Source organism: Rhododendron vialii, chromosome 12a (assembly GCF_030253575.1).
Source record: "Rhododendron vialii isolate Sample 1 chromosome 12a, ASM3025357v1".
Lineage (NCBI taxonomy): Eukaryota > Viridiplantae > Streptophyta > Magnoliopsida > Ericales > Ericaceae > Rhododendron > Rhododendron vialii.
This window is the reverse complement of record NC_080568.1, coordinates 8,333,616-8,355,197: the sequence shown is the minus strand read 5'-3', so window position 1 is coordinate 8,355,197 and position 21,582 is coordinate 8,333,616. Positions and strand designations below refer to the sequence as shown.

The 21,582-nt window shown below is 38.5% G+C and overlaps 4 protein-coding genes across 5 annotated transcripts; 2 read left to right on the top strand and 2 right to left on the bottom strand.

Annotated features, from left to right (window-relative positions):
• Window positions 1-1,407: 1,407 nt before the first annotated feature.
• On the top strand, window positions 1,408-4,132 carry LOC131310462 (cytochrome P450 704B1). Its single transcript, XM_058337484.1, has 6 exons — window positions 1,408-1,908; window positions 2,032-2,247; window positions 2,339-2,635; window positions 2,731-3,117; window positions 3,531-3,731; window positions 3,882-4,132. Exons 1-6 carry the CDS (start codon window positions 1,408-1,410, stop codon window positions 4,059-4,061), a joined length of 1,782 nt encoding a protein of 593 aa, XP_058193467.1. The 3' UTR covers window positions 4,062-4,132.
• Window positions 4,133-6,300: 2,168 nt separating this feature from the next.
• On the bottom strand, window positions 6,301-12,463 carry LOC131310463 (2-hydroxy-palmitic acid dioxygenase mpo1-like). Of its 2 annotated transcripts, XM_058337486.1 has the most exons (4): window positions 11,835-12,463; window positions 6,860-6,922; window positions 6,710-6,781; window positions 6,301-6,617 (listed from the first exon to the last, which is right to left on the bottom strand). In XM_058337486.1, exons 1-4 carry the CDS (start codon window positions 12,192-12,194, stop codon window positions 6,501-6,503), a joined length of 612 nt encoding a protein of 203 aa, XP_058193469.1. In that variant the 5' UTR covers window positions 12,195-12,463; the 3' UTR covers window positions 6,301-6,500. The 2 variants fall into 2 exon arrangements, with proteins under 2 accessions (XP_058193469.1, XP_058193468.1); XM_058337485.1 differs by having other exon boundaries at window positions 6,301-6,781; window positions 11,835-12,408.
• Window positions 12,464-15,935: 3,472 nt separating this feature from the next.
• On the top strand, window positions 15,936-17,151 carry LOC131310460 (photosynthetic NDH subunit of lumenal location 2, chloroplastic). Its single transcript, XM_058337481.1, has 2 exons — window positions 15,936-16,541; window positions 16,836-17,151. Exons 1-2 carry the CDS (start codon window positions 16,056-16,058, stop codon window positions 16,935-16,937), a joined length of 588 nt encoding a protein of 195 aa, XP_058193464.1. The 5' UTR covers window positions 15,936-16,055; the 3' UTR covers window positions 16,938-17,151.
• Window positions 17,152-17,313: 162 nt separating this feature from the next.
• On the bottom strand, window positions 17,314-20,017 carry LOC131310461 (casparian strip membrane protein 1-like). The gene is made up of 3 exons (XM_058337483.1): window positions 19,250-20,017; window positions 19,024-19,147; window positions 17,314-18,242 (listed from the first exon to the last, which is right to left on the bottom strand). Exons 1-3 carry the CDS (start codon window positions 19,468-19,470, stop codon window positions 18,024-18,026), a joined length of 564 nt encoding a protein of 187 aa, XP_058193466.1. The 5' UTR covers window positions 19,471-20,017; the 3' UTR covers window positions 17,314-18,023.
• Window positions 20,018-21,582: the final 1,565 nt, after the last annotated feature.

Here is a 21,582-nt window from a genome sequence, read left to right as displayed (position 1 = left end):
CCTTTGGGTGTGTTTCTTTTCTGTTTTTTTTTTTAAAATGGATATGAGGTGTAGTGATAGGTGAGGTACCACCGTTTCTGCATGATGCTCCCTGGTGTATTACTACACGATTTTTGTTTTGTATAATTTTTATTAATGGTATGAAAACCTTTCTTTTGCTGATAAAAAAAAATCAGCCCCCATCAAAGAAAGTAAATTTCAAGAATGGACGTAAGTTGAAAAACCTCCCTAGCTTTACATCACATACTTTACTTTATATAGAGTAGAGTGACTTACCCTACAAACACCTCGAAAAATCTGTGCCTCTCTAACGACTTCATGCCTCTCTCAGTGATCCATAAGTTATTGCTTACGGACTCATCTCCAGCTAGCTTAGGGTCGTCAATCGGGCAATCCTCTCCCCGTATTCAGCCCAAGTCTTAGGACCCACCCGTTCAGCCATTTCTTAATACGGCCTATTCCCCCATGCAGGCTTTGGGCCTGCCACGCCGAGTTCAGTGGCTCGACCTTGGGAAACTTGGCCCTCCACATTAGTGCCGTTCCTACCGGTCTCTGGTCCTGGTGAACCGCCCAAAACTGTTTCATGAATAGAGCCGCTTTGTCGTGTAATAGTAAGTACAACCAGCTGTTGAACAATTGAACTGATCGAACTGGACCATGTTGGTTGACCCTCGAACCGGTGCATTTATATATACATTTTATTTGCCGTTCCTACCGGTCCCTAATCCAGTCTGGTTAACCGCCCAAAGCTGTTTCATGAATAGAACCGCTTTGTCGTGTAATAAGTAAAACAAGCAGTTGAACCATCGAACTGGACTGTGTTGGTTAACCCGAACCGGTTTATCTATATATACCGTTTCATTTTTGGATACACAGCAATAGAAATATTTCAGCTTAGTACTAGTATATTAGCTTATAAAATTATATATTCATTACGTAATATGGCACCACGGTTCAACCCATTTTATCCGGCAGTTGAAACCGATGACCCATTTCATTCACTGGCTCGATTTTCAAAACATTGCTCCACTCCGTCGAATTCACAGTGACAAATAGGCCTTTATTTCATCATCGTGTAAATTTTTCTCCGCAAATGAAAACTCATGTATGTTGTGTTTTTCTTCCAAAAATAAGAAATGAGATAGAAATGCTTTCTTCCAGACAATAAAGAAATGAGCTAGAAATGCGGATCACGTACTTGCGATTGTTCAAATTAGGTTAGAGCTGCCAGTGGTATGAAACCATTAATAATCCTACGCCACAAAGAATGTTACAACAGATTTTATACCAACTTAATCAAGTGAAATTATTCAGCAGTTCGGGAGACATGGTGCTCTAGACCACTCCACAACCACAAATTTTGGTGGGGTTCACGACTAAGTATATGAATCCCGCATAATTTAATGTATGGTTCTAGAGTGGTCCGGAACATCACATGGCGATGCTCTCGGACTATTGAATAATTACTCATTCATTAGCCACCTACGTCTCACCCACTTCTTCACCACAATACTTTATAAGAAACAATGCCCTCTGAAGCCCATTTGTACTACATTGCTCTTCTTTCATCTTCTTTCTTTTTTCCCTCAGATGGAACAAGAAATTCCCATTCCTTTCTCAACAGATGGATACAACATGGGAATCTCAATTATAGCATGCATGTTAATATCATGGGTATTAATCCACAGATGGAATCAGAGAAACAAAATAGGCCCGAAAACGTGGCCGCTCGTCGGGGCAGCGATTGAACAGTTCATGAATTACAATAGGATGCACGACTGGATTCTGAAGTACCTCTCCGAGTCGGAAACTGTGGTGGTGCCGATGCCATTCACCACGTATACTTACATTGCTGATCCTGCTAACGTTGAGCATGTCCTGAAGACCAACTTCGCGAATTACCCAAAGGTGAAACATTCTCAGTTTTTCTAGTGTTCTGCTCTAAGTTTTCTGATTGTCTGACTGAACCGCACATAATCTAACTCTCACGTAAATACTTTTGTTTCTTGATGTTTCCTAATTCTGTTCCAGGGTGAAGTATATCGCTCCTACATGGAGGTGTTGCTGGGAGATGGTATTTTCAATGTAGATGGTGAGCTATGGAGGAAACAAAGGAAGACGGCAAGCTTCGAGTTTGCATCCAAAAACCTGAGGGATTTCAGCACTCTAGTATTCAGAGATTATAGCCTTAAGCTCTCTTCTATTCTAAACAAAGCATCTCTCCACAGCGAACAAATAGACATTCAGGTAAAAACGCTGATGAAGCGAAACCATCCTATCGCGTTGTCAGTACTATTTGGTACAAGATTTTGATTTCCACATGTTTTTTGGTTTCTAGGAGTTGTTCATGAGGATGACTTTGGACTCCATATGCAAGGTGGGATTTGGTGTAGAAATAGGGACATTGGCCCCCCATCTACCAGACAACTCCTTTGCTCGGGCATTTGATATTGCAAATATTATTGTAACTCTTCGGTTCATTGACCCATTGTGGAAAATAAAGAAATTTCTTAACGTGGGTTCGGAAGCAGTGCTTGACCAGAGCATCAAAATCGTCGATGATTTCACTTACTCGGTTATTTGGAAAAGGAAGGCAGAGATAGAAGCAACTGGAGAGTCGAGCAAAAGCGAAAAGGTAATTCAGTTCCTGAAGCCCTTTCTCCCTTTCATGAAGTGAAAAATGTTGCAACCTCTAAAGCTGAAATGACATCTGTAAATGGAAATGATCAGGTTAAGCATGATATATTATCAAGATTTATTGAGCTAGGGAAAGACCCAGAAAACAACATAACCGATAAAAGCCTCAGAGATATTGTCCTGAATTTTGTAATTGCTGGCCGCGACACGACAGCCACAACTCTCTCTTGGGCCATATACATGATAATGAGCAACGCCCATGTAGCAGACAAGCTGTACTCAGAGCTCACAACATTAGAGGAAGAAAGGGCGAAAGAGGAAAAGGTCTCGTTGATTCAGTATGACATAGAGGATTCTGAAACATTCAATCAAAGAGTAACACAATTTGCTGGACTGCTAACATATGACTCGTTGGGAAGACTATCCTATTTACATGCAGTGGTCACAGAGACACTCCGATTGTACCCGGCAGTCCCTCAGGTATCTCAGTTGACTAGATAGAATGCAAAATCAAAAAGGAGCAAAACTTATTATTTCCGAGAAGAAAAACACGTGTCAAAAACAATGCGCATGTTTAAGAAGAAAAAGCAATCCATTTTTCAGCAAAAACTGCTTGGGAAATTCAAAAACATACTCTTTAGGCTTTCGGTGAAAAGTTCATTGTTTTCAGAAATGTTTCCAAAAAACAGTTGGACAAAAAAATATTTGTTTTCACGAATCATAGGAACCAAGCCAGGTGCCTGCCACCTTCATTTCACAGATAAAGTATAGCATTGATGTCCACACAAATTGATTTTGTGTCATTTTTATGGCGATCATAAAAGACTAGCACGATGAATTACGAAAAATGCAACCCAAAAGAACTCTAAGCGCACAAATTTGAGGGTTTGTAGGATCCGAAAGGCATCTTGGACGATGATGTTTTACCTAATGGAACCAAAGTTAAGGCAGGAGGATTGGTGACTTATGTTCCATATTCAATGGGAAGAATGGAGTACAACTGGGGTCCCGATGCAGCTTCATTTAACCCTGAGAGATGGCTCAAAGAGGGATATTTCCAGAATGCATCTCCATTCAAGTTCACTGCCTTCCAGGTATTCTTTAAATGATGAAGCGGTAAATATTGTCCAACCTCGGTTAAACCTATATTATGCCTCTTTTCCAAACTTGCATTACAGATCTCAGTTGAAGATGCAAATTTGACCTCGACTTTGTTTAAAATTCTTCTTGTCTTTGATACGCAGGCAGGGCCAAGGATATGCCTAGGGAAGGACTCAGCATATCTCCAAATGAAGATGGCTCTGGCTATTTTGTGTAGGTTTTTCAAATTCAGCTTAGTGCCAGGGCATCCAGTGAAGTACCGCATGATGACAATTCTGTCAATGGCACATGGATTGAAGGTTACTATTGACAGGCGTTTCTAAGACTTCTCAGGAACCCAAACCGTTGTTTATGTTTTCCATGGTAAAAATTAATGTTTCTGTTTGATACAATATTTGGCAGCTGTTGTCTGATTCTGATAACTTGGGTGCTCATAAACAATGACCTTACCAACAAATCCCAACCCGACAACTTATGTCAATACAAATATTAATGTGGACTAATACCAATGGTTGTCACCTCCTGTAACCTCGTATTAGGATTCTCAAGCTCCTTACCATACTGGAGTGATGGGGAATGTTAATGTCCTAGTCGCCGGAGAAAGATTTTGGTCCAGGAAATGTTATTAATTATTATGGCCATTGTCACTTTTATAATTTAGTAGGATAATATCTTGATAAGCATTCAGTTGTTATAAAACAAGAAAAGATAATGATAAGTAGTTATGATATGTTTTGTTATGAGTATGTCATCTAGCTTTAAAAGGATTCTAATTCCTTTTCTGTTAGGATGTTGGTTTTTAACCAAGAGCTTCTTTGATGTATTATGAGAGTTCGATTAAAGAGAATTGAGTTTCAAGGCTGTGGCCCATTTGCGCTTCCCTTCTCTACCATTCTCATCCCTTCACATGCTGCACAAATTTTGGTATCAGAGCTTAGGCTCGATATTCTCTCATTCTCTCTTTCTCCCAAAATTCTATTATACCTGTTGTTGGATCAATAACCCCCAAAACGGGGTTGAGATAAATAAGTAAAAAAAAAAACACACAAAAGAAAAGTAGGGGAAAAAGCTACAGATCTCTGTCAACTGTCGCTGCTGCCATCAAAACCCTCCTTTCCAGATCGTTTCCATCATTGAATTCTCTCTAGTTTATCCTTGTCATTGTTGTTGCCCCCTCATACCTTCCTCCAGTAAGGGAAAGATGGACAGACAGAGCAGAAAAATAATACGACAAATGACCATCTAAATGCAACTTAGCCTATAATAGAGGTGATGCACTAGAAGTCCCACAAAGTTCTTCTGAAGATCAGACGGAAATTGTTGAGTGGCGAATTGATAGAAAATTTGGAAGGTGTCAATGACCAAGAAGTAATCAAAGATGAGGAAAATTCGACGCAGGACACGATTTTATCAAAACTCTTCCTGACAATGAAAGTGCACCCAAATTATTGAACCCTTTTTTACTCCCCACATACCTATTTCTTTCTCTCAGAAAGGATTTATTTTATTGGCATTGAAGACAATGTTTGGGTTGTCAAGATGGACATCGTCAGCGACCTACTGACCAATATTAACTTGGAAGTTGAAGCAAATCAAGCAGCTGCCATATTCAGAGTATTTTATCCATTGGCATGAAAGAGTGCAATATTTAGACCTTAGCTTGAACTCGAGGTCGAGTTCTTTTTCTTCTTTGTCGGGGAGAATGATGCGGAATGTTAACATCCTAGCTGCCTTATTATTAGTATTATTATTATTGTTATTGTTACAGTAGCCATTGTCACTATTATAATTTAGAAGGATAATATCTTGATAAGTATTCAGTTACAATAAGATAAATGATATGTTTTGTTATCTAGTTTTATTAGGATTCTAATTTCTTTTGTCCGGATGTTAGTTCTTTAAATAAGAGCTTCTTGATGTATTATGAGCGTTTGATAAACGAGAATTGAGTTTTAAGGCTATGGTTGTGTTAGGGTTGTGGCCCATTTGCACTACCCTTCCTCCCCTTCTCATCCCTCCCCGTGCTGTATCAAAATGTTTACACATACTGTGAATTATGGGGATATGTAAGGCGGAGAGTCCTAAAGTGAAGACGCATGTCTATAGCTATAATTCAGATTACAGACCAAATCCCTCCCAACTCTGTATGAGCTACCATCGTGGGCTCTACAAGCCATACATTTACTACTAAGGAAGGGAAGTAAACAAATCGAGGTTTTAAAGCAGTATTTGGGTCAAGGATTTGGGCAAGAAAAAAGAAAAGGGAAACAGAAAAGTTGCAGGATCTAATAGCCCACAACTGTTAGATCCTTCAACTTTTCCAATGGCTTTTCTTTCCTTGCCCGAATCCTTGTTCCAGATACAGCTGAAGGATAACTTCTTACAGGACAAAAAGTCCACTCAATAGCGATCACATGCTAAGTTGCTCAATGATATGAATAACCAAGTATTAAGCTGAATGACAACTAGAAAACATACCTTGCTCTCCTTGCTTAACATATTCCATATATTTAGCAGCGATGGCAAAAGCATATAATTCGATCTTTATGTAAGGAAGGAAGAGATGACAATTCCGACTCAGAACACCATTGAAAAGAGAAGTCACCTTTTTTACAACTCAAGCTATTTGTGTTTATTGGCAAGTCTGCTATGACATGGCTGGTTTGGAAATTTATAAATTTCATGGAATTCGTACATCAGAATATGCATAGTATGTTTTTGTACTTGTTCCAGAGTAATGCGACACATGCACCAGCACACACTTAAGAAACTAGTTTCTGCTTCTTATCTTTCCATTCATTAATTTCAGCTTCTACCTCTGCTTGAACTGTAACGTGGAACCCTGGGTATGGTTCGTAACCAAAAATGGTTTGTAGAGCCTACAAAAACCAACAGTAGCAATATACCTATCTTTAGTTACCCAACAAGAGAAAAAATAAACAAATAATTGAAAATTTTGTTCACTAATGACCTCCAACAGAACAAAGAAGGGAGCCATCAGAAGGGCTTGAGAGAGATTGTCGAGGAGCGCTGGTGCACGTTTCTGCATTATAAGTTATCATTAGAGGTGTTTACATACACTGAAAGTGATTTTCTAGTTTCAAGTGGAAGAACATGTTACCTCAAATACCCCATGGCCAATGAATTGCCCTGTCCAACATACCAGCTGAGCTGCCAGAACAACCTGAAACATACAAGTGAAGCTTTAAGTACCCAAACTCAAGTCATCAACTAGGAAAAAACGAAATACAAACAATAAAGAAGTAGAAGCAGTATTTGTCGTTAAAAGTGTTTGGTACAGTATATTGGAAATGTTAACCAGAGAACTCCCTGCCTCAGATGACTGTTGCATTGCAGGTAGGGAGTACGGAAAATACAAGAGGGGAAGAAGGAAACCCATAGCAGTGAATAAAGGGCCAAAAGCAGAACCAGAAAGTATAAACAGAAGAAGATTCAGCTAAAATGGAGTCAGATGTTGTTATCTGCGTTTCCAAAGAGAATGAAACGTTCATTCTAGAATAAATCTTGCACATGAAACTAGTGATCATGGGACTACACTAATAAGATTGATGATTGGAAAATAAAAAGGGAATTAACAGAACAAAAGGTGTGATAATAAGTAATATGGAAGATTGAGCAAAGGAATTCTTTCCTATCTGCAGTGTGATGAGCTTAATAGCACAACATGCCTGCTATAAAGGAAGATCGATCAAAGGAATTCTTTCCTATGTACGGTGTGACATGCTTAATGGCACCACACGTGTGCTATGAAGGCGTTTTTCGACTCACCCCTGGTCTGCTGATGTAATAAGAACCGTTCACTTTCTTAGGCTCGGCGAGTAGGTCACCCATGTCAAAAAATTGTCATCAAGAATTATCTGATCGTACAACACATGTCTTGAAAAAGTTAAACAGCTAGGTTGGTTTCGAAAATAAAGTGTACGGTAAATACGCACGTCATGTGTCTGGAACAAATTAAATGGTTACGTTGATTTTCCAAATAAATTGCGAGGTAAATACGCTACAACCATATGGCTACCGATCTCAAATCAAGCAGTATATTGGCATTGGTGACCTACTCAACGAGCCTAAGAAAATGAATGTTGTCATGCGTATGTGCAAGCATACTGCCCATTTACAACTCTCAAAAGTTCCACACATAAAAGGCAATAACACCCAACGCACAAGGCTCCTTACAGCAGGTCTCGAAAAGGTATTAGCAAATAAACAACGTGAACTAATTTAGAATTGAATTCAGAGGACCGATTCTGAGAATCAGTTGCATCTCCCGTACTTATTTTTTTTCTCAAAAAAAACTACAAATGAATCGACTAAATTCAACCAACAAATCCGAAGGAAAACTTTGCCAGCTATTGTCCTAATGGTTCACACATTTCACCAAATACAACCAATTCATAATTTCAGTTACAGCACAAACATTAAATCCAAAACCAAAGATCGACCGAGGGGTGGATGAGCTTGAACAACCGCCCTATAAAGTTTCAAATTTTCTTTAGAATCATATTTTTCTCAAAAACATCAAAATTATGTAAGATGCTGCCCACCCGTCTAAGATTTTGTTTCGAAAATTCAATAATTGTCCTTCAAATATTGTAAACACCTACAACAAATTTAACAATACGTTCAATATTTTACTTTTTGAAATGCATGTGGATGCACAAACTTATGAGAATCTAAAATTATACGGGATCATATTTCTATATGATATGGGTTTAAAAAAAATTATGATAATAATTTGGACAAATTACTTAAATGGTCCATATAGTCTGGTCTTTGTGTCAGTCCCTACTCTTTCAATTGACTCAACCCTGCAGTTTAGATTCGTGCAAATTACGGACAATAGATAACTTCCGTTAGCTCCCATTAACGGAACCCATTTGACAAATTATACTTGACCTGACCCCCAGTAGTTTGGGCATAATGTTAATTGACCCCTTGTAATTTTGAAACTACCACACGACCTTATGTAATTTGTGTACTAAAGTGCATCTTTAAATTATATCAATGATAAATGTAAAAAGAAAATATTACCTTTCGTATCTTATTCTCTTTCCTCTCTCATCTATACATGTAAACACATTCATTTAATGTAATATTGTATATACATATGATGAAAACTAATTCAATCTCATATCAATCTAATTAGTAAATCCTAAATCGCCATAATTCCCTTTTTTCAAAAAAAAAAGTCAAAAAAAAATTAGTTTTTCAACCTATAATCTAACCAATGTTCTAAATGGCACTTGGCGCTAGTAGGGCAGAGACCCACCTCTAAGCGCCAAGCCGCCTATGCCAAGCAATTCGGCATTTTTTTTTTTTTTTTAACAAACCATTATCCAATCAAACTATATTTTATGTATCCATAATGCAAGTTCAAAGTTCTATATAACCATAATGCAAAGTTTAATGTACAAACCCAAATGAAATTAAGTAGTAGCAACTAGCAAATAAGTTGAATAAGACAATAAGTAGAAATAAACGAGATCGGAGATCCCTAATACCAAGTTTAAAGTTCATCTCCTTCCTTTAACTCTTCTCCTCCATACCCTTCCAAAACTTGATCTCCATTAGTTTAATACTATACATTTTAGGCCGCCAAAGGCCTCCAAAGACGCCGATGATGCCGCCAAGCCCCGCCAAGACCGCCAAGGCCACCGAGACCGCCATGGCCGCCTAGGCGGCCGCCAAACCTCCCTGGGCGCCAAATCAAACGCCAAGGGGTATTGGCATGGCGGCAGGGCACCTCCAAGCGCCTAGGCGGCTTTAGAACACTGAATCTAACTTTTTGGTATAATTGATGGTGTTTTGTTAGCGTCACAAATATACTTTTTTCCTTTTCTTAGTTTTGTGTTAAGCTATAAAAATATTTTTCTTCTCGACTAGAGGTGAAAAAAGAAAGAAAAATATGAACTAAACCAGAAAAAATCTTAGAAAAAGAAAAAAAAAAACTCTCTATGTAGAATTATTTTATGCTTTCGCAAACTTTTTTTTATGGTTTTGGACATAATCTTTTACTTTTTCCATTCCTCTTGTCAAGATGAATAAATAATCTAAAAAATTGTCTCAAAGCTAACAAATGTAAAAAGTAAACAACAACAAAAAAGAATAATGATAATTTGTAATTTAGCTATGTTGATAAGAGATTCAATTAGTATCTTCATCTATATGTTATAAATTATACATTAACCATATGTGTTTACTGTTTACATGTGTACGAGATAGGAAAGATAAAGAGAATAATATAAGAGGAGTAATATGGTCTTTGTATATTTATGATTAACAGATGTAACGGACACTTTAGTACACAAATTACATGGGATCGTGTGGTAGTTTCTAATTGACAATGGGTCAATTCGCATCAAGCCCAAACTACAAGGGTAAAATGTAATCCCGTCTAGTGGGTTACCTAAGTGGGAGCTAACAGAAGTTATCTTTCGTCCTTAGTTGGCACGAAATCGAAACTACGGGGTTAAAATCAAGTCAATTGGAAGAGTAGGGACCAAAGTGACACAAAGATCAAACTACAAGGACCATTTGAGTAATTGGCCCTAATAATTTTGATACCACCTCTATAATAGTCCGTATGTATTAGCAGAAATTGATCTGATCTTTTATATATGTGACAAAAATTATTTTACTATTGTGTTTTGCCCACCAAATGTTGAAATTCTGCGTCTGTCCTTGTCTAGAACCCAAAAACAGAACCCAAATCAAATCAAATACTTATGCACAAAATTCAGAAGCCAGGAACAAAACCCAAGTCAAAACTATTGTACACATCAAAAACATCGCCAATAATATTCTCACCTTCCAAGCCAGTGAAAACCCCATAAGGTTCGCAAGTAGTAACCTATGATGCACGGACACCGACACGAGGACACGGAAATTCTAAAAAAAATGGGGACACGGACACAGCGGGGGACTCACCACGTGTATATTTATTTATTTAAATAAATAAATAATTAATTATAATTAGACACCCAGAATTTTTTAAAAAATTACAATTTGGCCCAAAAATTTAAAAAAATTACAGTTTGACCCCCCAAAATTTTAAAAAATTACAATTTGGCCCCTCAAAAAATTACAGTTTGACCCCTACCGTGTCCCCATCAGTGTCCCCCTAAAAGATTTATATTAAATTATGGGACATGCCACGTGGCGTGTCCCCGAGGTGTCCCCGCCGTGTCCCCATGTCCGACACTGCAATACTTTGACCTCTGGAGGTGTCGGTGCTTCATAGGTAGTAACTACTAATGGTCGTGTAGCCCCGATCCTTGGGAGCGTGAGATATAGGGTTCGATTGTAACGCCCCTATTTTCGGAAACGCGCTGATTAAATCTTTTGCAAATGATTTAATAACTTTAAAAACGAATTAAGAATAAGTAGATCTTCAAGCAGAGTTTTAGCAGCGGAAGTCTTAAACATTTTAGGAGTGCAATTTTGTTCACACTCCTTAAAAGAGGGTGAACATTACTCTTGTCATGTCTATCATGCAATACACTTTATGGAAAACATGACTATCACTTTGTAGTGAGATCCACATCATTTCAACCAATATGAATAAGGGTAATGTTCACCCTATTAAGTGGAGGGTGAACAAAAGTCAACTCATATTTTAGTTAAAGATAAACAAAACCCAAATCAAATCAAATCAAATACTTGTGTACAAAATTCAATAGCCAAGAACAAAACCCTGGTCAAATACTATTGTACACGCGAAAAACATCGCCAAGAATCTCAGCTTCCAGGCCAGTGAAAACCCCATTAGGTTTGCAAGGTAACTACTAATGGTCATGTAGCGCTCCTTTGAAGGATGAGGTTTAGGGCTCGATCGTAACGCCCTGAGGTTTTCGGAAACGTTAATTAAAATCTTATTCAAATCATTTAATAACTTTAAAGACAAATGAAGGATAAGTCGATCTTCAAGAAGAGTCTTAGCCGCGGAAATCTTAAACAATTAAATTAAAGATAAACAAAATCCAAATCAAATTCAAACTATTGTGTACAAAATTTAAAAGCCAAAAACAGAACCCAAATCAAACAAAGCATATCAAAATCGTTATCAAAATTCTCACCTTCCAAGCCAGTGAAAACCCCATTAGGTTCGCAAGGTAACTGCTAACGACCCAACAAACGAAACACAACAAAGCAGCCAAAGAACCAGCTCTCGCATCCAAACAGACGTAAAACACGGCGTAGAGCAAGGTACCCAAGAACCCAAGGTTCAGAATCAGAACAAGGTTGCTGTTCCCGGGTAAGGAAACCTCGATCGGAGGGAGGTTGAACAGAGAGGGAGTGAAGTAGAGGATGAGAATAGCTGTGAGGAAAATAGGCCAGACAAAGAGCGTGTGTATGGCTATGTTGATCGGGTTGCTGTGGTAAGCGCCGTAGAAGGCGAAGTGACGCTCGAGATTAAACAACCCAGTTTTCGCCATCGAGGAATTTGCGGGGAATTCGGTGGGTTTCTGATAGGGAAGAGAGGTTTTTTGTGGCGGATTTTGCAGAACAAATTGTGGAGGAAGGTGTGATGGAAGTTGGGTTTCAAATGAAGAAACAGAAGAGTCTTCCTTTGGCGTGCTGCGTGAACAAGTAGTCCGTCGGACCGTCGAAGTCACAGACTTTTTTTTTTGGCTGTTGAAAAAACGTCGGGCTCTGTTTGGAATCGAAGGAAAGGAAAGGGAAAAAAAGGGAAAATTAAAAAGTTTTCTTTTCTATTGTTTGGTTTGAACTTTGAAGGGAAAGAGAGAAAAAAATAAGAATTTTAAGAGTGCAGTGAATAGTAAATTTTTCCTTTAATTTTTCTTCCATTTTATTTTCCTTTCTTTTCTTTTCCTTTCTCTAGGTTCCAAACCTCTCCTCAGACTTTTTATACTATACTGTAATTAACAAAAATACAATGAAAGGTACGTGCAAACAAGCTAAGCCCAGTTTTACAGTTTTTTTTTTATCCGAGTTTTATAATTTTTGAGCTCGGCTTAGTTGTAATCGAGATGAGCCTGACTAATTTACCTAACGAGCTTCATAACAAGGGGCGCAAAATGTTAGGAATTGTGACATCTATATTTAAATCACTGCATGAACATTCGTATATAAAGCATTAGAAAATTGATTTTCGCACTCCCCTTTTATCCAAATGCACTTATTTTTTTGATTTGTAGTGATGTGAAATTACATGATTACCCTTTTCATGTGTGAAAGAAAAAAAGGTATGAAGAGTAATTTTGTAATTCTACGTGAATGTAGACGAAAAATGAGGTGCACTTAATTTGGACAAAAGCAGAATGTGAAAATCAATTTCCTACTCTATAACGAATGACGCAATTACAAGTACATTAATTCATCTACATTTACAAGTACTTGGTGTTGGGATTCTCACACTTTCCTATTGTATGTTCGCACTTTTTTTGTTTTGATTGTATGAATTCATAGTTTTATTGTTTCATTAATTCATCTTATCCGATATTCCAAACATTTGATTTGATCTAGCCAAAATTGTAAGTTATTTTATACAATCATCTAGTGTCACAACCCAACCCGAGGGTTAGAAGACACAACAGGCCAGTGAAACAAAATCACCAAAGTCTTCTTTTTTAACTTCCCATATGTAAAATATTCACAAATATCCATATCTGTAAATTGAAGAGTGGAAGCATGTGAATCAATCAAAATACATTCTGGAGTTGACTACAGTGTAATAAAAAGAAAATAAATATTCACTCATTGGCTTTAACTTGAGCAATTGTAGGCCCCAAACTCCAGGCACTATCGAATCAATTCTTGCACGAGTTTCAAATCACCAAAACCGTCACTATAGAATAATCCGAACCCCAATGACCAACAATAAAGTCACCATCATTGAAAGGATCAACTTAACCCATGACGATTTGAAATGTCTATTTCAGGTGAGAATTACGACAGAAGTTACATAATTTATGGGAATAATCAGAGAAAAACATTGCATAATCATAAATATTACGGAACACTGGCATTATTCTGGGGTGCGACCCCAACTGTGAGAAATGGTATCAAGTCCATAGGATACCCGACAATATCCCCTCATTAGGCGCCTAAATCTCAACGCCAAGATGTTATAATATACAAATCATTATCTTTTCTTTTAGATTAATCCCATGGTAATTTTTAAAATACTTTTTCTCAGTTTGTGCTTATTAAGTACTATAACGTTTCCATACAAGACATCTATTTTCATATATTCAACATAAAATTTCAGAAAAATAATATTGGGAAAGGGGAAAAAGAGTAAACAAAATGGAGACGTTTAGGCAAAAGGAGAGGAGAAAAGTTACAAGATCTAATAGCTCACAACAGTTAATCCTTCAACTTTTCCATTCTTTTTTCCTTCCTTAAATCACCCGAATTCTTGTTCGAGATACAGCCTTGAGCCTTATTTTATACTTGCCATAGGTCGCAGGGGATTGGTAGTGAGGAGGATATTGAAGTTGGTATTGATAGTGGAGAGATTAGTTGTGAACTGCAATCATATTTATTTTGGTTGAGGAGTGAGACAAATTGTTTTTTTTTTTTTGTTTGTGTGTGTGTGTGTGTGTGTGTGTGTGTGTGTGTGGGGGGGGGGGGGGGGGGGGGTGTTTATGATTTGATGATGAGACGAAATTAATGTGACAATATATCAATTGGGAGCAAGTCCTCGTAACGGACTATCAAAGACACCCCTTAAGTTGGCCAAATCCGACTTCAGGGGATTCATAGTCCTGATTAGACTACAAGTCCGCCTCAGAAAAACAGCAACCAAACATCGGATTATTAGCAGGACCACTCCGTCTTGTTAGATGAAACCGTCCCCCTCACCACGCAGCATCAAACATGGGCTGAAGGACAATTTCTTTTACAGGATAAAAACCCTCTCATTGGCCAACACATGATAAGTTGCTTCACCGTACGAAACCTGCATTTAACTTGAGTAAACCTGGTATTAAGCTGAGTCAGTGACAACTAGAAAACGAACCTTGGTCTCTTTGCTTAACATCGATCTGCAGTAAATTTAGCGGGCGATGCCAAAGACATACTTGGATCTTTATGCAAGGAAGGAACCAGATGACAATACCAACTCATAATAATGGAATACGTAAGTCGCCTTCTGAAAAACTCGTTTGTGTTATTGACAGTTTGGCACGTCTTGCCAAGACACAGCTTACTTTGGAAATTTATGGTTCATAGAACTATAAGTTCCTTCCTATATCAGAAGATGCAAAATGCAAGTTTCACATGTTTCCAGAGCTGTTATCGCTATCCATTTTTATTTTTATTTTCTTTACCAAAAAGAAAAGCTACACCTTTCATGAGTCAACATAAATTTAGTTGACTTATGAAAGATTGTTGCTTGGGGAAAGCATAATTTTCCTCTAAATGCTCAAATTTGCCCTTATTCTCCCACATATTTTTTTAATTCTTCTACTTAGGAGAAAGGGGATGAGGCTGATGGAGTTTGAACTCTCACCTAATGCAAGGAGTATAGGACATCTTCCACTTGGATGTCACTCTATTTGCCCCCTTCTCTCTCTCTCTCAAACACACAACAAACCAAAGAGATCTCAATTAATGCTTGCATAATTTTAATAATTTTTTTGCATTAAATAAGAAATATTAATTAATTTTCTGCACTGCCTCGAAAATTTTAAAGTTAATGTACAAAAGTACTTCACTATTTTATTTCTTTTTCCAATTTTTTTTTTAACTTTTCATATTGAACCAAAACTTTGAAATGAAGGGATTGCATTTTAACATAAGACCCGTTCGTTCAAAGGACCAACTCGCAATCCTGAGTTTAAACTTATATCAAATACCCAACTTGCCATTTTTTCAAAGTACTATGGATATAGATGTTCGGACACAGGTTTATACAATGATTGTAGAATTTAGATATATAAAACAGTTCCAGACACAGACACATTCAAACATATGTGCCTGAAATATTTCTTTTTAGATGAAGCTAAATTTAAAAAAAATATCCCCTTACAACGTGCATATCTCGCCGTCCATCTCAGCAATCAATGGTCCGAATTTCAAAAACAAATTTTACCGGTAAAAGTTAACTATTACCGGTAAAAATAGATTTAAAATCCGGATTGTAAAATACTACTTTTTAACGGCTGAGAGATGGTTGTAAAGAGGAGAAGATAATGAATGCTATTTCATCAAGAATGAAGGGTCCACGTAGGAGGAACGGGCAGCTCAATTGGGCAACAACGAAACATGCCCAAAACTCCAAATCTCCTGTATAATTGAGCTCTTTTGCTCATAGCCATACAAATCCAACCATGAGCAACTTCATTAACACCACCACTCTCCTCCACCCCAAACCCACCACCACCACACCCCAACCCCACCGCCACCAACCCCGCCCTCTCTCGGCCACCCGGACATCATTTCCCGGCGACCAAAACCAATCCCACCGCCGAAATTTCCTCACAAAATTCCTAACAGCTTCCATAGCTCTTGGGCTAAATTCTGCTCCGATTGCGCTAGCCGAGAGCTGGGGCACGCGTTCCTTCCTGAGGGAGAAATTCTTGGAGCCCGGGCTGTCGCCGGAAGATGCGGTGCTGAGGATCCGGCAGACGGCGGAGGGGTTACATAGCATCAGGGATATGCTGGAGGCCATGTCTTGGAGATACATCTTGTTCTATATCAGGCTGAAGCAGTCCTATTTGTCTCAGGACATGAAAAATGCGCTGTCAATGGTGCCAGAAACCAGACAGCAGGCTTACGTTGATGCTGCCAATGAGTTGGTTGATAACATGGCAGAGGTCATTTACTTGGTTTATTGCTATTATTTCTTGGATTTTATGCTCTATGCTTTGGGATTTTATTTTAAATACGCGACCAAAATGTTACTATTGATAACTTATAATTATAGGAAATTTTCTTCACACATCTTTTATTTATTTTAAGATTTTTTTTTTTCATCTGAGCGACTTGCAGGGGCCAATCTTATAAAACTTTTTTAGACTACAAACTAGTAAGACAACTAAAAAGAAAATTTGGATATTCTGTGATTGTGCTATGAAATTAGCTAACAACGTCTGCATATTCTGTGACAGTTTGACTATTACATTCGGACGCCGAAGGTCTACGAATCGTATCTGTACTATGAGAAGACCCTAAAATCAATCGACGCGCTCGTGGAATTTCTACCAGCATAGTTTACTACCTCTGTCCTTGCGAACAACAATGGTGGGGGATTTAGAATAGAGAATGCGGTACAATTTTAGTGAACATCTCATTCGAATTTTTTGTAAAGCTTGATTCTGTAAAATTACAGTGAATGATGTGCTTCAAGGCTAGTGTCAATGAAGAAGGAAATGGATCCTCTCCAGTCCCTTTGAAGGGATTCGACGGTCCATATTGACCAGTGAAGGATGTGCTTCCTGATGTAATCGACGACATCTAAAAAGCGAACTGTCTTGCTCATCAATGGATCCTGAAAGGGCCCGAAAATGGGTTGGACTAGACTGTCCAGTCCCTCAAAAGAACTTGAGAGGATCCAATCCCAATGAAAAGTACGTAACTCTAAGCGGTGGGCCTAGTGGCAAGGCTTGAGACTTAAGGGCTTGCTCCCTCCTAGGTCTCAGTTTCGAAACATCCTAGGTATTCTTGCAAGGTCAGTCTCTCAGGGAATAGTCAAGGTTCGCGTAAATGAGCACAAATAACCCCGAGTTAGCTATTACAAGGAGTGGCTGGAGTAGTAGGGAGCCGAGGAGCAAGGCAATAGATAAGATAGAAGGGGCGAGGCGATGCCTTATCGGCTGCCTTGCTTGGGGAATAGTTTCACGAAAGTGGAGACGAACCAGAATAACGTCCGATCTTGTTTCTGGATTGAGTGGAAAAGGTTAAAAATAAAACATGCCCCCTGCCTAAATTTGTAGTTCCCTTTTGTTGTACAAAGGATGATCCGTTTAGTTTACCTTCTACCCGTTTTACAGCGAAAATGACTAATTTAGGACTGCAAACGAGTTGAGTTGAGCTGAACCGACTGAGTAGTCTGCGGGGAAATGCTTTTTATCCAATGGTTGGCAACTTGACGGTTAAGACACTCTGATTTCGGTATAAACGATCGTGGAGACTACGAAAAAAACACCCTTAACTCAGACTACAAGAATCCCACCCATTAACATTACATACACTCTAATTTGTCAATCCAGTAGAAAATCTATTCAAACACAGACATACGAAATGCAAACTTTCGTAGACAGAGCCTCAGAGATGCATGCTTTCAGCCTTACAACTTGTTAGGGCCGTCGACATAGTGCTATGGCTGATAGCAGAATCAGAACTATAAACCCAACAATTGCACCGAAAGAACCAATCAGAGATTCAGAAACACGGTCACAAAAGCTGTTGAATTGTTGGCATATTGCCAGCCAATTAGCCGAAGCGTTCCCCTTGTGAGCCAAGTATACTATCGCTGCTGCTGCTGCAGCTCCCACGGTGAGAAGAGCCAGCATTACCTACAGAAGATTATGTATATATCTTAGGATCATAAGGAAATCAGTACGTGACATTCGCTTCAAATCCCTCAATTGTCTTAAAAAAGTGCTATGGTTTTGGAACATAGCGCAGCAGCAGTGCTGCCAATACAACGTTCTGAAGACCTTTTTGGCTTTTTCAAACAAAGTTTTGGATCTGTTTTTTATTTTTGAGGATTAGAGATAATGCTACAGACCCAGAAAATTATCCACACTGCAGTGAAGTAGAAGCGCTATTCATCGTTATGTAACCCATTATCCTCACGTTGCCAACATTTTTACGTCTATGATCAAAATTCTTCTCTCAGGAAATGGTATGGACTTAACCAGGATACGGAGCACAAAGACCACATTACGAAAAAATTGTGCCAGAAGAAGTTATGACAATTAATTTCGAGGACTAACATAATTCTGAGGACCCAGAAACGTATCCAGTATCCCCAATGATTCAGTATCGCAGAAATAGCATTTGGAAAACTTTTCTGAGATAACTTTAGGGGCTGTTGTGTTGACGTGTTGTTTTCCAAGAACTAACAATCACGTTACGTCCAAAGCCAAGAAAAAACCTCCGTGGATATGTGTCCAACGTGTACGGTCCGTTTGTTTTGGGTGGAAAACATTTTTCTTTCAAGAAAAGATTTTTCGCCCGAAACAAACAGAGATGGTTTACTCATTGGAGGAAAGATGGCGAAAAGCAAAGAAACCCACAAGTCATGAACAAAAGACAGTAGAAATTTGCTAAAAGAAACATAGAATCATTTACCGAATCTAGGAAGATGAGAATGACCCTGCTGATTCTTGTTCCACTCCTCACAATGTGGAAGATGGACATAGGAAGAGAAACAACAAGGTAAAAGCATACCACAGAATTCACAATCACAAAGAACCTGTTTGACAAAAACACACATGAAAACTATCAAATTTCTTCCGAGCGAAGAAACAGTTAAGGCATCAAAACAAGCACATCATCAACCAGAAAGACGACTCACGTGAAGGTTGGAAGATCGTTGTATTGAGCCTTGACCTGTATGAACTGATTGAAAATCGGCAGCGTTTCATTGGTAGTGCCCATAGCCACTGCGCTTGCCAGCGTTGCAACTATCGCAACTGCTCGAAGAACAAGGTCCAGTATGGAGATTCCCTTGTTTCCCTTGTGAATTTGGGGTGGAACCCTTGAAGGTTCACCGGTTTCAAGTGCAACCGGCTTCATTTTTTTCGAGATTCTTTCTTCTCTCTCTTGGAACCTCTAGTGCTGAGGATTTTTCAGTATCACCTGAATCTTTAGAGGCCTCAGACTGAACGTAAAACGAGACTTATACCGAATTCTTGGACAATTGAGGCTAATTATCTTTCTTCAGCAGAGACTACTGCTTGAATGGGGTGAGGGAAGTATGTGCATTTATACAACTAGCAAAGCAAAAGCAAGATTGTACTTTCCTGGGTAATTCACCAATGAAAAATTATCAATGTGGTATCGGTCCCTCAGATTTAGTCGAGGTGCGCGTGAATTGGCCCCGAAAGTACCAAATAAAATCTTGCTTATGTTTTGGTGCTTGTGTAAGCAGTCCACCTTTTGTGATGTAAGAGGACACATACGGATATGCATGAAATTTTCTAGAGTCCTACAGTCCTACCTGCTCTAATTTTCTCTATTTTATGCAACATTTAAGCTTACATGATTGATCTCCTCCATCAGTACAAATATGGTTTCCATTGGATGGATCCAAAATTTTCTCTTTTCTGAGAGGATTACACTGCAATGAGGTGAAAATATGTACTTCTGACATTATTACAGCTGGTTAATCTCATTTGTTATGATCTAATCCGTGTTCTTTGCGGTTTGAATGCCAGGCTATCAAAAAAGCTTACTAACGCCGGCCCATGCAAAGGCCCAAATAAAGCCGCAGCAACCCGTATGGACTAGCTCCATAAGAGTTAACCGCACCAAGGAGGTTTCAAACTTGAGATCTAGGAAGGAGAAAACCCCCTTGACTGACCACCTGACCAACATTTCGGCATTTTAAAAAAAGCTTGAGTTTACATGTAATTACTTCTAAAACCTTGATTTGTATGGAAGTTAAGCACAATTCCAACCATGAGATTTTAATTGGGCCCCGGCCAGTGGACACCAGATTACGGGATTAATTAGTCGGTCTATTGGGTCGGATACGAAGCTATCAAAATGGAAAAGAGTACAAAACTGAGAGACGTGAACCAACAACGGATTAGGTAAAAGAGGCACTTAAACATATGGTGGGTGTGATACAAGGACAAATACAAGGGATCAAAACTTGGTATGAAAATAATGGTTTATACTCTTAATGCAGACCCAAGTCATCAAAAAGACAAGAATCAAAAGTGAGCCAATTTTGGTCATTGGATATGATTCGTTTCTTTTGATATCTGTAGCCAACTGCTCCATTATATACTTCATCATCTTCGCATATGTCGGAATAGAAGTTAAAAGATGGTATTTATGCTCGTCTTGTTCTTTATATGGAAATCTGAGGCCAAGTGGCCTTCCCTTGACTCCTACCAATGAGAATTTTACTCCATGCGAAATTGAACAAAAAGTTGTTTGAATTGGCCTTTTTCTTGTGTGTAGAGATTGAAGTTTGTAATCAGTACACTCTGAAAGATATCGTTCTTGTTGCATCAAAAAGTGATCAGAACTATGATCACAGAGATCAAGAAATTGAGTTGACACTTGATTAGGTTGTGTGCCACGTTTCTGTTAGATGCATGCGGTTGATGTATGTATGAAGCATCGACACACCAAGGAGTCGTCGTATACGTGTCTTACACATCGAAAACATGTCAAGATATATATGGGACACATAACGTGGTGTGTCCATCAAATTTTAGTAATTTTTATAGTGGAACACGCTTGAGATTTGAGACACAGGGACACAAGTGGGGATACGGCGAGGTGGCTTTTATAAATTTTAAAAGCTTTTCTAAGAGTAAATATTTATAACTTCAAAAGTATTAGACCAAAAAAGTGTGATAAAAAATATATTTGTATCTATATCAACAAACATCATCAGTGAATAACCCATTTGATGGGAGCCCAAACGGCCCAAACCTATACATTATGCCGTTACAAGTTAGGTGCGCGCGCTCACGCGCACACACATACATATTATATATATATATAGGTCTTTTTTTTTTTGCTGATTTCTTGCGAGTACCCTTAAAATCACATTCTGATCATATTGAGCAGCTCGGATCATCTAAATTTGATCGAAAACTATTAGATGTTTTTTTAGATGTTTTTATAGGTGTTCCCGGAACCGCCCCATATATATAACATACGATTTAT

Coding starts and splice junctions, on each gene's coding strand:
- LOC131310460 (XM_058337481.1), top strand. CDS start 16,056: ATGAGCAACTTCATTAACACCACCACTCTCCTCCACCCCAAACCCACC. Junction 16,542..16,835: donor TGGTTGATAACATGGCAGAG/GTCATTTACTTG, acceptor ATTCTGTGACAG/TTTGACTATTACATTCGGAC.
- LOC131310463 (XM_058337485.1), bottom strand. CDS start 12,194: ATGGCGAAAACTGGGTTGTTTAATCTCGAGCGTCACTTCGCCTTCTAC. Junction 6,923..11,834: donor GGTTTTCACTGGCTTGGAAG/GTGAGAATTTTG, acceptor TGTATGTTTCAG/GTTGTTCTGGCAGCTCAGCT. Junction 6,782..6,859: donor TTGGCCATGGGGTATTTGAG/GTAACATGTTCT, acceptor CTTATAATGCAG/AAACGTGCACCAGCGCTCCT.
- LOC131310462 (XM_058337484.1), top strand. CDS start 1,408: ATGGTTCTAGAGTGGTCCGGAACATCACATGGCGATGCTCTCGGACTA. Junction 2,636..2,730: donor AGTCGAGCAAAAGCGAAAAG/GTAATTCAGTTC, acceptor GGAAATGATCAG/GTTAAGCATGATATATTATC. Junction 3,732..3,881: donor TCAAGTTCACTGCCTTCCAG/GTATTCTTTAAA, acceptor TTTGATACGCAG/GCAGGGCCAAGGATATGCCT.
- LOC131310461 (XM_058337483.1), bottom strand. CDS start 19,470: ATGAAGCCGGTTGCACTTGAAACCGGTGAACCTTCAAGGGTTCCACCC. Junction 19,148..19,249: donor AACGATCTTCCAACCTTCAC/GTGAGTCGTCTT, acceptor TTTGTCAAACAG/GTTCTTTGTGATTGTGAATT. Junction 18,243..19,023: donor TTCTCATCTTCCTAGATTCG/GTAAATGATTCT, acceptor AATCTTCTGTAG/GTAATGCTGGCTCTTCTCAC.